A 13,512-nucleotide genomic window follows, 5' to 3' on the forward strand; every position below is an offset into this window, starting at 1 on the left:
AAAAAAACTGAGGAACCTCGCGCTCGGCTAGCCAGCGTAGAAATGGGTCACCGAAGCTCGGCAGAGCTAACACCTTCCAAATGCCTATGCGAGTTATTTGTATGTATAGAATGAAGATCTAAAAATTTTGTAAGAAGTGGCCGCGTGGTCCCGTTTGGTTGGTTGAACACACACACACACACACCAGAACGCGTTTGACACAGATACGAGCTCGACTACCGTAAACATTTCTGATTATAACTTTAGCAACCAACCAGATAAGGCGTAAAATTTGACTATTTTTGATGTAATGTTGGGTTTCGCGCGATGAAATAGAATACCAATGGGAATTCCATCGATTTACGTCAAAATAACCCCAATTTTACATTGAAAATACGTTTACATGATTTAATAATAGGTTTTATCAAAGATTACGTCAAATGTAATATTCCAATTTTTTTAGTGTGTAAATTCAACAAAATTTCAAAACAATGCACAGAATGGTCAACCAAACAAAACATGTTTGTTATTGTTTACATTGCGTGCTCTCGTTTTTGTTTATTCAAGTTCAAACATTAAAACGCGTTTCTCTCGGAACGTCAAAAAGCGACATGCGACAAGTTAGCACGACAGCGTCGAAATGGCATGTTAACGTCCACTTGAAGTCAGCCAAACTCACGCAGTTTTATCAATTGCTTGTCAACTGCCGCTCCACTTCCTTCGCCGAATCAACCGGACAATCGATCCATCTCACTTCGCTGACATTGGACATGGTACCAGGTGGAGGTAATGGTGTACATACCACGGTGTACGAAGAAGTCTTGCTGACAATTCATGGGGTGCGAAGTTTCAGTACTATCTAGAACTTTGAGTCGCGTGGACAGTAAATGAAATGTTAAGGTGGTTTTTGATTTTGGGGGTCGGTTTTTGGCCGCGTATTGCGGCCTTGGACGCGATTTGCGAACGGATTGATTTTAACGATTTTACCCAGAGTCGGATAACGGAATGCACCGGGACGAGCCGGGAGATCTTCCGGTTGGCTTCGTACGCTACGTCAGCACTGTTCAAGCCGTACCGGGACAACGTTCAGTATTACCTGGCGAACGATGTGGTGGGAATCAGCTGCGGTGAAACCTTGGAGAGTTTCTACATGCACGAGTTCACCGAGATTCGGTTGATCTACCAGCTGGTGTACCGGACGCCGTCTACGTTGACCCTTCGGATACTTGACATGGATCAGCTGGACGCGGCCGGATTACCGGTGGTAGCACAGCGTTGGAGCTCTCGGGAGATGACCACTACGTGGAGTTTGTTCACCGGACGAGTTGAGAAGGAAATTCGCCGGGCAAAGCTACAGATTGAAGTGGAAGCTACGGTGGGAGCGAGCATTGCCATTGAATACGTTACGGTATTCAACTCACTGGTTCAGGAACAGTTTTGCAAGGAACTGGATGAGTTTTACTCGTCTCCCGCGCCGATCGTTACGACGACGACAACTACGGTTAGGCCAAGTACGACAACAACACGCAGGACTACGACAACTACGGTTCGTCCAACAACCACGACTTCCTCGAGTTCTACGTCAACAACAACTACCACAACGGTTCGTACAACTAGGACCACAACCAGCCCAACGACAACTTCGACAACTCCACAACCTACGACCGCTACGCCGAGCTTCCGCCCTACTAGAACGCGAACGACGGTTACATCTACGGAAGCCTCCACTACTTCCACTACCCCAGAGCCACCGACTGAACCTTGCGAGACCTTCCCCGATCCAACCAACTCCGTCCCGCTGATCCAACGCCGCTCGTCAGCCCTGTGGATCGCCCTAACCGGAGTTTTCCTCACCTTATCCCTACTGACCCTGGCGTCCGGCCTGTTCATCTACTGCAACAGCCGCTCGATCGAAGCCCAGTTCGGCACAACTCCAGCATCCCTGCCCAAGAACACCAACCACCACGCCAACAACCACCTTCCGGTGCCGCTGGAGAACCGCACCATCCACCGGAAGCTCCAACAGCAGCTCAAGAATAGACTCCAGCAGCAAGCGAAAGCGGACGGAACGGAGCATTCGTCCTCCCGTCGGGACAGTTCACCGTTCCGGGAAGTTCGCAAGTACCCACGGCCGTCGATCGATGTGAATCTGAACCAACGCGGGGACCATGACTTCCGGGACGAAATCAGTGAGATCAAGTTTAAGAATCGCGTGAACAAGTTTTGAGAGAAAGAGCAGACGGAGGTCCGTTATCAGTTACTCATATTTGATAAGAAGTCTTAGATGTTAAGGGGTCTGTTGATTTTGTAGTTTTGTTTTTGGGAGTCTCTCTCGTGTCCACGTTGACACCGTGTTGAGCCGCCAAGATAACGGTTGGAATATGAAGAAACGTGGAGTTGCGCAGCAAAGTGATAGTACGAAGTGCGTTATTTTTGTACGAACATAGATGACAGCCTGATAGTGTGGTTTCAAGAAACTTTATCCTTTAAAAAAAAACAAAGTTCATCCAGCTCATTTTATTAAGTTGTTTTTAAGTTGCAACGTAGGGGAACTATACCCTTTTTCAGCCTATTTCTATTATTGGCCTATCAGCACTTTGATCATGAATTACAGCTTTCATAAAGTGTTTTTGACTGTTCCAAAGTAATAAAAAGCTCAAATAAAAGTGAGCAAGCAACTCTCCATTGTTGATACATCTGAAAATGTTGATTTAATAGCGGAAAACGGCTAAAGTGATGAGAATTGGTCGAACGGCTTAGAGTGATTAAAATGGGTATATTTCCCCTATGTATAAAGATATTATTTTTATTGAAAAATAGTGAATTTCTCAAAAGAGCTGTATGAATATTTTGCCCATCATTTGAGCATTTTCACTGCCAAAAACTACTACAAACTGCACTTATTCCCAAAAGTGCCTTTTCATTGCACATTCCTTTCCAATCAAGCTCACCGCCAATACTTTGAACCACCAGTCACCACCCATTTTCAGCTGTCAATTTAGCTGTTTTCGATTTGTTTGAGCTTTTTTTTTTCCTGTATCCCACCATTCCCAACCCAACCCCGTGCAATTCGCTTCACAACCGTTTTTGATTGCATTGCTCACAGATTGGTACAACAGTAGATAGAAAAGGGTTTTGGGGGAAAAACGAAATCCGACCGTGAACGAAACGAAACAAGTAAAAACCTCTTCCACCAGAAAAAAAATACTCCACTTTTGCTGCAGTCAGCCAACCAAACAGTCGTCAGTCAAAGCTAGCAGTCACCGAATTCTGTGGCACAAGTTTCAATTAGTTGCACATTTTCCAGCACTACCTTTTGTGATGGGACCCTTGTCCTGTCCGCGCCGCCGTCAGGTTCTGATGGGAAAATTTGGATTGTCCGCCAGTATCGTGGTTAACATTTTAACTCTTATTTATTGTTTAATGTTTTTTGTAACTTTTGAATTAAATATCTTTTGATATGCATTTAGGTCAATTCAAATTAAATTTGAGGTTTTTGACCCCCATCACTTAGAATACAAAATGGGTATGTAAATGTATAAAATTCTGTATCTTGAAAAGGGATTTTCTGATCGATTTGTTGTCTTCGGTAAAGTTTTATGTTATGATTAAGAATTTTCAGGTACAGCCAAACCACTCATAGTGCGCAGGGGTTACGCTTTGTATTTCTTCGATGACTCTTAAACGGCATAAGTAGATTGAAACAAGACGAGCAGGGCCGTAGCCAGGATTTTTGTTCGGGGGGGGCTTGGAAGCAAAAATTCAAAGAGTATAGAAACCAGCAAATTATTTATACCATCACTTGGTTTATGGTATAATTATTAAGATGAATTGTAAAATTTTAAAATAATGTATGCAAAAATGTTTTAAAAGATTTTCTTCTTTAGTTTTCAATGTCTTTATTGAAGAAACTCCTTCGTCAAGAGTTTTTCTTTGTTCATACAGCTAGTTTGTATTAAAGGAGTAGAGAAGAAAGTGTTTTTGTTTTACATTTTCTTGAATTTTTTAATTGTAATTGAATTTCGTGAAATATTGTCGCTAAATTTAAAATTTACGTAACTTGAATAAAAATTTTGAAATAAAAAAAAAATCCTGAAAAAATATCGATTTATCAAACCATAAGTATTATATTTTTGTACTTTATACTGAGAGAAAAACCCACGAACAAACTGGTAAATTTTAACTATCAAATTTTAAACCGTCTGGATTTATGTTATAGGCTGTGTGATCACTATCACAGTGATTACTTACTGTGCATTTATTTTTTTGCCGATAAAAAAATAAATTATTTCTATGAATTCATAGACTTTAAAATATGTTGACTCTGGATATCTCTGGATAAGAAAGTCTTTAAGCATTTTTTGATACTCGTTGGTTGAAATTTAACGGTTTATTCGATCGGATAATTTTTTTTTGTAATTTCAAAGATAAGCAACACTGAAACGATACATTGAAATTTTATTTAAAAATTACCTTTTATTAAGATCTGTTTTTTTTTAATTTTTTTCAATTTCAAATTCTGAAACAATTTGCAATATAAACCGTGATGGACCATCACGGTTTATATTGCAAATTGTTTCAGAATTTGAGAATTGAAAAAAATGAAAAAAAAACAGATCTTAATAAAAGGTAATTTTTAAATAAAATTTCAATGTATCGTTTCAGTGTTGCTTATCTTTGAAATTACAAAAAAAAAATATCCGATCGAATAAACCGTTAAATTTCAACCAACGAGTATCAAAAAATGCTTAAAGACTTTCTTATCCAGAGATATCCAGAGTCAACATATTTTAAAGTCTATGAATTCATAGAAATAATTTATTTTTTTATCGGCAAAAAAAATAAATGCACAGTAAGCTTTGAAGTGCTTATTTCATTAAAACGCAAAAATTAACATTATCAAATTTATTGAAAATAGTGTACAAACTGTTTAGCAAGTATTTTCAATGAAAATGATATAACAGCAACTTCAAGCAAAATTTGTATTGTTCTTATCGTGTAAGGACTAAGAACTATTGGAGATTGGTCTATTAGTTCCTGAGACACATCTTTTTGAAATAAAAAATAAACTTGCACGATAAAAATTATAAATGCGAACACGATTAACAAATTAAAATCTTCAATTTACTTTTTTTTATTTTGAAATAACTGTCAAAACTGAATTAATTTTTAAAATAAGTGTTGACAACCAATATGATTTTAAAAGATAAAGGAGGAAAATAATGTAAAAGTAAATTGGTTGAGCTGGTTATAGAAAAGACTCTCTGTATCTTTCTAAACAAAAAAAACACAAATGAAATCTTTTTTTGGATTTCTGGGATTTAACTAATAAAAATTTTGTTGAATAATATAGAATTGTAACCATTTATTAGAATCGATGTTTATTCAAGAAATATCTTGACTTGGGAACAAAATCCTGCACATTTTATGGTTTAGAAATTTTATATTTAAGTAACCTTGCTAAATTAAAAGTAAAGAAAACTGTATGTAAGAACTCATAAATCAATTAGATTTTTCCTGTAAATCTAATCTCAGTCTGCACTAGAATTCAAACATAAAAATATTTGAAGCATCAAAAAATTAAGATTAAAAAAACATAATTTATTGAAATGTTTGAATATTTTTTATTGAATATCTTTATTTTGAAATGATTCAAATTTATTTTTATAAAAATTCAGGATTTTTTAGCATTAATTATTTTATTATTTTTGTATTTTTTTTTATTTTGCAATTTCTGATTTTTTTAAAATTATCATGTGTAATTGTTATCTTAAATTTTTGATGTTTTAAAAGTAAAGAAAACTTTATGTAATAATTCTTAAACCAAGTAGATTATTCCTGTAAATCTAATCTTAGTCTGAATTTTGCTACAAGAACCATTCAAATGAAAATTAAAAAAAAAGTCCTGTATACGGAGACTCTTAAAACTCCATACAAAAAATGCTCAAGAAACAGTCAAGAAAAGATTTACGGAAAGATTTTGCTTTAGCGGTACGCAGCTGAAAAGAAACAGAAACAAAAAGTGGCATTTGATATTTTTTTATGTGTTGATGAGATTTTGATTTGTTTATTTGAATGCGACTGAGAATAACGTTTAAAAAAAATGTATTCGCTAAAATAATATTGAAGAATTGCCTCATGAAGCCGACTGTCAAAACGCTGAATCTTAAAATGCCGAATATGTTAAGAATGGATTTTGGTTTTTGCTCAGAATTAAGTTTAAAATAAGAGAAAAGTCATTACAATAATCAATGGTACAATAATAGTATTTTTTTTAAATTTTGATATTTTTTTAATATTGATTATTTTATTTATTTTTTAGTTTTTGATTTATTTTATTGAATTTCTGATTTTTTTTAAAATTATTATGTGTAATTGTTACAATCCCGTCCGTGTGGATCAATCGGACCGCGCACAGGACTCACAATCCAGAGTTCGCCGGTTCGAATCCCGCGGCGGGCGCTCTAAAATTATTTGTGTAAATACGAGTATTCGGTGCCGTCGCTCCGTGCTATACTTTCATACACTTAGGAGCCCAGGGTGGTGAAATCTAAAATTAAGAAATTTAAAAGTAGTAAAATTTTTAAATTCTCAATGGAATACCCGATTCGAGTGGTAGTTTGACAGTTCGCTCCATTAGAAATACATTGCTTACTACCAATCGCGTCGGGTACTTTATTTTACTAAACTCTGACCAAAGTCGACAGGGTAGAGCAAACAATGAAAAATATAAAAAAAATAAATTACAAGCCATTGGTTTATCATTTTAAAAGTGTTTCAAAACCTCACTTTAAATCAGTACAGTTGTTTTGCTTCATTAGTTTTTAAAATATCTAGTTACTGGCGAAAAGCTTTTTTCGTGAAAAAAAAAAATGCCGCGGTTCAACGAAATGTTACAATAATTTCAAATATTTTTAAACGAGCCCAAACATGTCGTACATGATTATCAACGCAGGAAAAAACATTTCAAATTTGTTGTCGCTGCTCCTAAAAGGACTTAATCGAAATAAGTTATGAATAAAAAAAATAACTGTTTTCAGTTGATTAGACTTCCATTTCTATTGAAGCTGTGAAGCTATTTTCAAAAAAAATATTATATTTGCTCTCTGCTGTTTGGCCAATTTTAAAAGGGTGGCAACATAAACTTTGGAAAATATTTACAATGAAATACAATTTAAAAAAAATAATAAAGATATCTCACAATCTTCAAAATGGAAATTCTAATCCATAAAATCCAAAAATATGAAATGAAAAAGTTCCATAAAATCCAAAAATTTGTAACGAAAAAGTTTAAAAATGAATTATTTATCAGAAATTTAAAAATTTGAAAATGATGTTTAATTAATTTAATTTCTGAGTTTTTGAATCCAACACGCAGAAAAATAAGGCATATTTGAATCAACAAAACGTTTTGTTGATTTGAAAATCTTTATTTTTGTTGAATCAACGCTAAACGTCAAAGCAGCTTTTTCGAAACAACAAAAGACTTTTGTGGAATTGAGAAAATCAAGGTTTGTTTCAACGCAAAATCGTCGTTGATTATATTCAACAAAAAAATTGTTGATTCAAACCTCGTACAGGCTGATTCTACAAAACATTTTTCTGCGTGAAGCTATAATTTTCTTCTTTTTTTTACATTTTGAACATTTTTATCATTTTATTTCTTGGTTCAAAAATCGCAAGCTCATGCACAAAGCGAAAATTAGTTGATAATAAGGATTCACTTAGTTGAACTTTTGATTTTTGATATATTAAATAAAAAATGGAGAGTGGCTACGGTGGAAACAAATAAATGTGACCAAAAGTAAGCATTTTGGACGAGTGGATTCGGGAAAAAGGATTAAGAAAAAGTAATAAAAAATACACACAGATATTTTTCAAGCATTTTTCTCTAAGGTCTCAGATATGTTACTAACCATATTTTAAAAACCAAAACTGATAATAGTCGAAATTCACTCAAATGTTCATTCTTTTTTTTTTTTTTTTTTTTTTTTTGGAGCGTGATCCAGCCGCACATCGTTGATGTCGAAACCTCTAAACTGGGCCCTCGTCCTGTCACGTCCGTCAGTAGTCTTGTCGTACATTACAACTAGAACCAGATCTGCCAATGAATTAGTACACTTCGACCAAATAAACACTGACGCTGTATGGATCTGACTCTAGAATAAATGCACAGTTGTGTGTTATTCATAAGTCCAAAATGTTCAATTATTCATATAAGTCCAAATATTCATTTGCGGATAGCTACCTAACTTGAATTGAATACAAGATTTAAAGCAACCTATACGAAAACTACTCTTATCTCAAATCCCCGACATTTTAATTAATAGCCAAAAAAACGTTTCTTTTAAAACCTGTCTAGCTTCTTAAAAAAAAAACAAAAAAAAAATGAATAACAGTTCATATTTTACAAGTCGTGAAGTGAAATAGAGACGACCATTTGATCGTCAGAATTCCAGTAGATCCTCGATTCGCAACAATGGTCGATACAACCATAATCCGACAACCGTTAGTTCAACAGATCAACGAACTTAGTCCGATATCATTTCACTATTGATTGATCGAGACTCTACGGAAATTTTGCCAAATCAGAATGGTTTTTATGCTACTTAAATGAAAATCACCTATTCTGATAGAATTACTAAATTCACTGTTACTAATTTTGTCCCTAAATAACTAAAGGCAAAGTATTAAAAGTTGATATTTATAGTTAAAATCCTAAATTCTACAAAAACTATTTTTTTTAAAACCCGCATCCTAACCTGACACCCACATTAAGATAGGGAAAAATCACATATGTAGCGGTTCATTGTACAAATGTGATATTTCCACTATCGGAGAACCTCCTTGTCTCGATGACAGCTTACCGGCCATCGATTAAGCCCTGAGACTGCGCCAAAGTGGGTTCTCGCAGCATGAAGTGGTGTCCATGTGTAAAAATGTAAGCTTCAGCAATATACTGAACACTTCGATTTTAATTCCACATCGAATCAAATCATACTCTTTGCCAAACAAGCATCAAACCTCTGACACTCATTATGACAAAGCCCAGGGAAATTCACTCAAATGTTCATTCTTCATTCTAAATGATTTCGATTTTGAAAACAAAATCTGAATATTTTGTAGAAATTATGGCATTTTTTGAAAAATGTAGAAAAAATCATTTGTTAAGAGTAGAGGTGGGCAAAAAAAGAGCGAGCCGCTCAAAGAGCCGGTTCACTGAAAAGAGCGAACGAACCGTGGCTCACAAAAAAAGAACCGCGGTTCTTTTTTAAACTCCGGTCTTTTGAAAGAACCGTTTCAAGATGGCATGATTTTTGTTATAAATATAATTTATTGAATTTCCAAAAAAATTAGTATTAAATTTGTTTTTGAGAGTTGAAAATGCAATTTCATATAATATTTCAATGCTTATAAAAGTTTATCCCAAAGTAAATGATTTTCTGAACGAAATGAAAAAAACTTTTCATTGTACAACTTGTATTGTATATTAAAGTATTACCGGAATACAAATTTGAGCATTTCAAATTGCATAATTTGTAAAATATTACCAAAAATCTACTGAATAGTTTAGAGATTTTGGAAAAAAATAAATCCTTTTGTCCGATTAAACTTTAGCGTTTATAGACTTTATCGATTAAATCAGAATGTAGAAAAGAGTTCACAGAATATTTTCTCCAAATAAAATATCAGCATTAGTTCAATTCTTGCAGAAATAAACGCAATTTTAAAATTAATAGCAATTTTTCCAGCATCCTAGATTTAAGTTTGGATGCCATTCAATTACTCGAATGTTTAGGTTCGAGTAGAAATCTTGACATAGAGACCACCAACCCTATCGTGTTGAAGGGCATCTTCTCGTTTTCAGTTTCATTTTTTTATCAAATAATTTATAAAAGTCCAATGTGCAATAACTTATAAAATCACACGACTCTTAAAAAACCTTTTCATCCAAATTTTGAAAAAGAGCCAAAGAGCCGTTCAAAAGAGCGAAAGAGCCGTTCAAAAGAGCGGCTCTTTTTAATGAGCGAACGAAAATGAGCGGCTCCTAAAAAAGAGCGGTTTTGCCCACCTCTAGTTAAGAGTATGAAGGTCCTCAAAAAGATGAGGGGTTTTAATGCAAATAAAGAAGGGTTATTAATTTTGCAGTCCAAATTCGACTAGCCGATTATCCAAAAGTTCGAAGGACTTCGGATAATCGAATCATGAACAAATGAAATCGTTTTTTTATTTGCTTGCTTTTAACATCCAATTCGGCATCTGCAACCACATTTGAGTTAAATTTGAACAATATTTCTTGGCAACCATTTTGGCCGCCACTTTGAATCTAAAAATTCTAAATTATTTTATGGTTCTTCAGGAGTCATACTTAAGTTCGACAATCAAAAATAAGACAACGAGATTTAAGGATTTTTGCTCAAAAGTTATTAGCTTCCGAAAATGACCATTTTTGCGCAACATAACAAGTGCATTGCCAGGCAAGCTAGCACAGACATGAGTTTAAAAATTAATTATTTCTATGTAGCCTGTATTGCTATTTTCGAAGGCTAATAACTTTTTATCAAAAAACCCAAAAAATAAGGTGTCTTCGGGAAAGTTTTTCCAATTTTAAAGAAGATATTAGTTATGAAATTTGGTAAGAACTGGGTAGTTTTTGCGCCTTCCACAGGTCAAAAACTGAAACAGTTGCTTTTCTCCATACATTTTGACGATTTTTCTCAAACTTGGTGGTCAGTGGTCAGAAAAAGCTCAAATTTGGAACTTAGGCTAGTGATGGGTCAATCTTTGATTTTAGGGGGTAGCCTCAAGTAAGCCCAGATTTGGACCACCCTAACCAATGTAATGCTAAAACTACGAGATAAATGAAACGTTACTGAATGGAACTATGTTCAAATCTGCAGCTCAATTTTTAAATATTGGATCCATAATCTACGAAAACTGAGCTCGGCAATGGACAGGCAAATTACTTAGTTTGATCAATCTATTCTTGATTCACTATCTTACAAATTATTTCTGTGGAGAGAACACACAATCATTGTATTAGGATTATTTTTAAGGTAGTACACACAATCATTGTTTTGAGATTTTTTTAAGGTAGTACAATTTTAAAAAATTGGGAAAAATTTCGGGGGGGGCTGCAGCCCGGTAGCCCCCCCCCCTGGCTACGGGCCTGAAGACGAGCAAAATTGCTTCAAAAAGATTGCAAAAATATTATGTCGTTTTAGAGTAATCAAAGAAATGCAAAGCGTAGCGCCTGCGCACTATGCGAGATTTGTCTGAACTTTTTTTTTTTAATTATTACGAATTTTGAATTTGATTTTTTTTTATGTTTTTTTAGTGGACTTCTGAGCCGTGATGATGCAAAATCTGGTTTAGGAGATATGATTTCTAGAAAAATGAAGTATTTTTTTTTTGAAAAATATCGAAAACCTGGAAAAAATCATTTTTAAAAATCAATTTAAAGCTAAACCGAAAAATAATTTACAATGTTTACCAATACTTTTAGGTGAAAATTGATGATTTCTTTTGTTTTTTTCACATTTTAGAAATACTTCTTGAAAATAAGCATCCCCGAAACATTTTTTTTTAAAAGCTGTGGAAATTTCCTTCCTCTGGAACTTTGAAAATCGGGAAATTAGTTTCTGAGATACAGCCACAAAGAATTCCATTCGCTCATTCGCTCTACAGCATTGCCTTGGCGTTCTCGATTGTGAGATTCCTGCTCGAAACTAGGTGTCCGAAGGCTTGATTGTTGAGGCAATTGCAAACCTCACCTTAGCTTCCATCCACCCCGGGATTCGAACAGACGAACTTTGGATTGTGAGTCCAACTGCCTACAAGTGACTCCACCGAGGCAGGATTCAGGGAGACGATTCCTACCCTGGACTGAGCTAACGACCTATCCCCTAGGTTAGACCGGGGCCAACATTTACTTCCCCGTCCGACGGAAGCGATGATCAGACCCATCTCGTCTCGAAAAATGCCACCGGGACCTTCTTGGATCGAGCCACCTAATTATAGGCTTATTATCAACAGACGATATCTATTTCAGCGAAATTTTCTGATCTTATCAATTAAAATATTAAAAAAAATATCATTTGGTAGACCTTTTCAAAAGCAAAGTTTGTTTTTAGAATTTTGAAATTGGCTTTCAATTCATTTTTTTTTCGGCATTTTAAATATTATAAAATATAATTTTAAGTTTTTTTTATAGTTCACCATGATTTGAATTGTTGACTGATTTCTGATAGGTATCAATCAAATTTCTAAAAAAAAATGCATGTATTGAATTGTGAACGTATTTGATATAATTTTAAGTAAAATACATATCCAAGGGTTAACCTCGGATCCACTAAAAGCTGCAAAAAGGACACTACTTTCATAGTCAGCTTTTACCACGCTTTCAATGAGCTTAGCCCGAGGGTGACAAAAGTGGGATCACAGCAACCGGGTCCAGGTTCCACAGTCAGCTACTGAATAAGATTGATGAGATGGGTGGCTGGGCTGTCTGTCTGACTGTCTGTACATTGCTTTGCCATCTCTTTCTAGCCTTGACCTTTCGACATAGTTGCAGGGGAAGTAAAAAGAACCTTCAACAAGGAAGTGAAAAGAATCGACTACACTGACTCCAACTACAACTTTCATATAAATGAGCCGGCTCCAACTCCCCTATTTCTACAATAGCTCAAATTCGGTTGTTTTTCCTGCTTTTCCATGGTTTATGTTTGCATCCCTTCCTGATTGTGAACCCCCGTGAGTAGCGGACTATTAAAACAATTTGGAACTCTGGGTGATCTACACACACACACACACACACACACACACACCCGTGGTGACACAATCACAAAACTGTCATAGCGACCGTTCTCCTCTGGCAGTGGGTTGGCAAATCTGCTGACATTTTTTTAAGGGTTTCCCTGAAGTCACAATTTGGAAACACAATTGTGATTGTGATTTTTTGTGAGTTTCGGAGGGGATTTTCTGGTGTGACGGTTCCGAATCTGCTGACATGGTCCCTGTAGAATGATGGCCAGGTGGTGGCGATGCAAGGTCAACCCGTGTCCGTCTAGCAGACGCGGATTAAATGTTTTGTTTTTTAAGTCAGACTTTTTTTTGGGACTACTGAACAATGCGGATTGTGCAATATGGGGCTATTCTTGGAAAACATGAATGCAGAATGTCTTCTTGAATTCAGTGATGTGAAAATTACCAAATAGATTGGCAAACACGTACAGTTTCCATTGTATAAGTTGAGATGAGATTTACCAATTAGTATTTTTTTTTACAATGAATACATTCAGAAGTCCTGCTTAGATATCACTTCTCTTTTTTGAAAAAAAAGAAGTTAAATCGCAGTAAGATTAGTAGTTGAATAGAAGTTTATGTAACAAGTTCCAAAATGAGAATTTTTCAGCTCGAGTTCTTACAATTATCCAACAAGACTTGGTTTTGAAAAAAGACTGATTAAGAGGTCACATAACTGTAAATCGGCAAAAATATCAAAATCTTTTTTTTTAATCTGTTTTCAGGGTA

The 13,512-nt window shown here is 35.1% G+C and overlaps 1 protein-coding gene across 1 annotated transcript; it reads left to right on the forward strand.

Moving 5' to 3' along the window:
• Positions 1 to 643: 643 nt before the first annotated feature.
• Positions 644 to 2,397, forward strand: LOC120431406 (location of vulva defective 1-like). The gene has a single exon (XM_039596534.2). It carries the CDS (start codon positions 872 to 874, stop codon positions 2,204 to 2,206), a length of 1,335 nt encoding a protein of 444 aa, XP_039452468.1. The 5' UTR covers positions 644 to 871; the 3' UTR covers positions 2,207 to 2,397.
• Positions 2,398 to 13,512: the final 11,115 nt, after the last annotated feature.

The sequence above is a fragment of the Culex pipiens genome, unplaced genomic scaffold, assembly GCF_016801865.2.
Source record: "Culex pipiens pallens isolate TS unplaced genomic scaffold, TS_CPP_V2 Cpp_Un0006, whole genome shotgun sequence".
Classification (NCBI taxonomy): domain Eukaryota; kingdom Metazoa; phylum Arthropoda; class Insecta; order Diptera; family Culicidae; genus Culex; species Culex pipiens.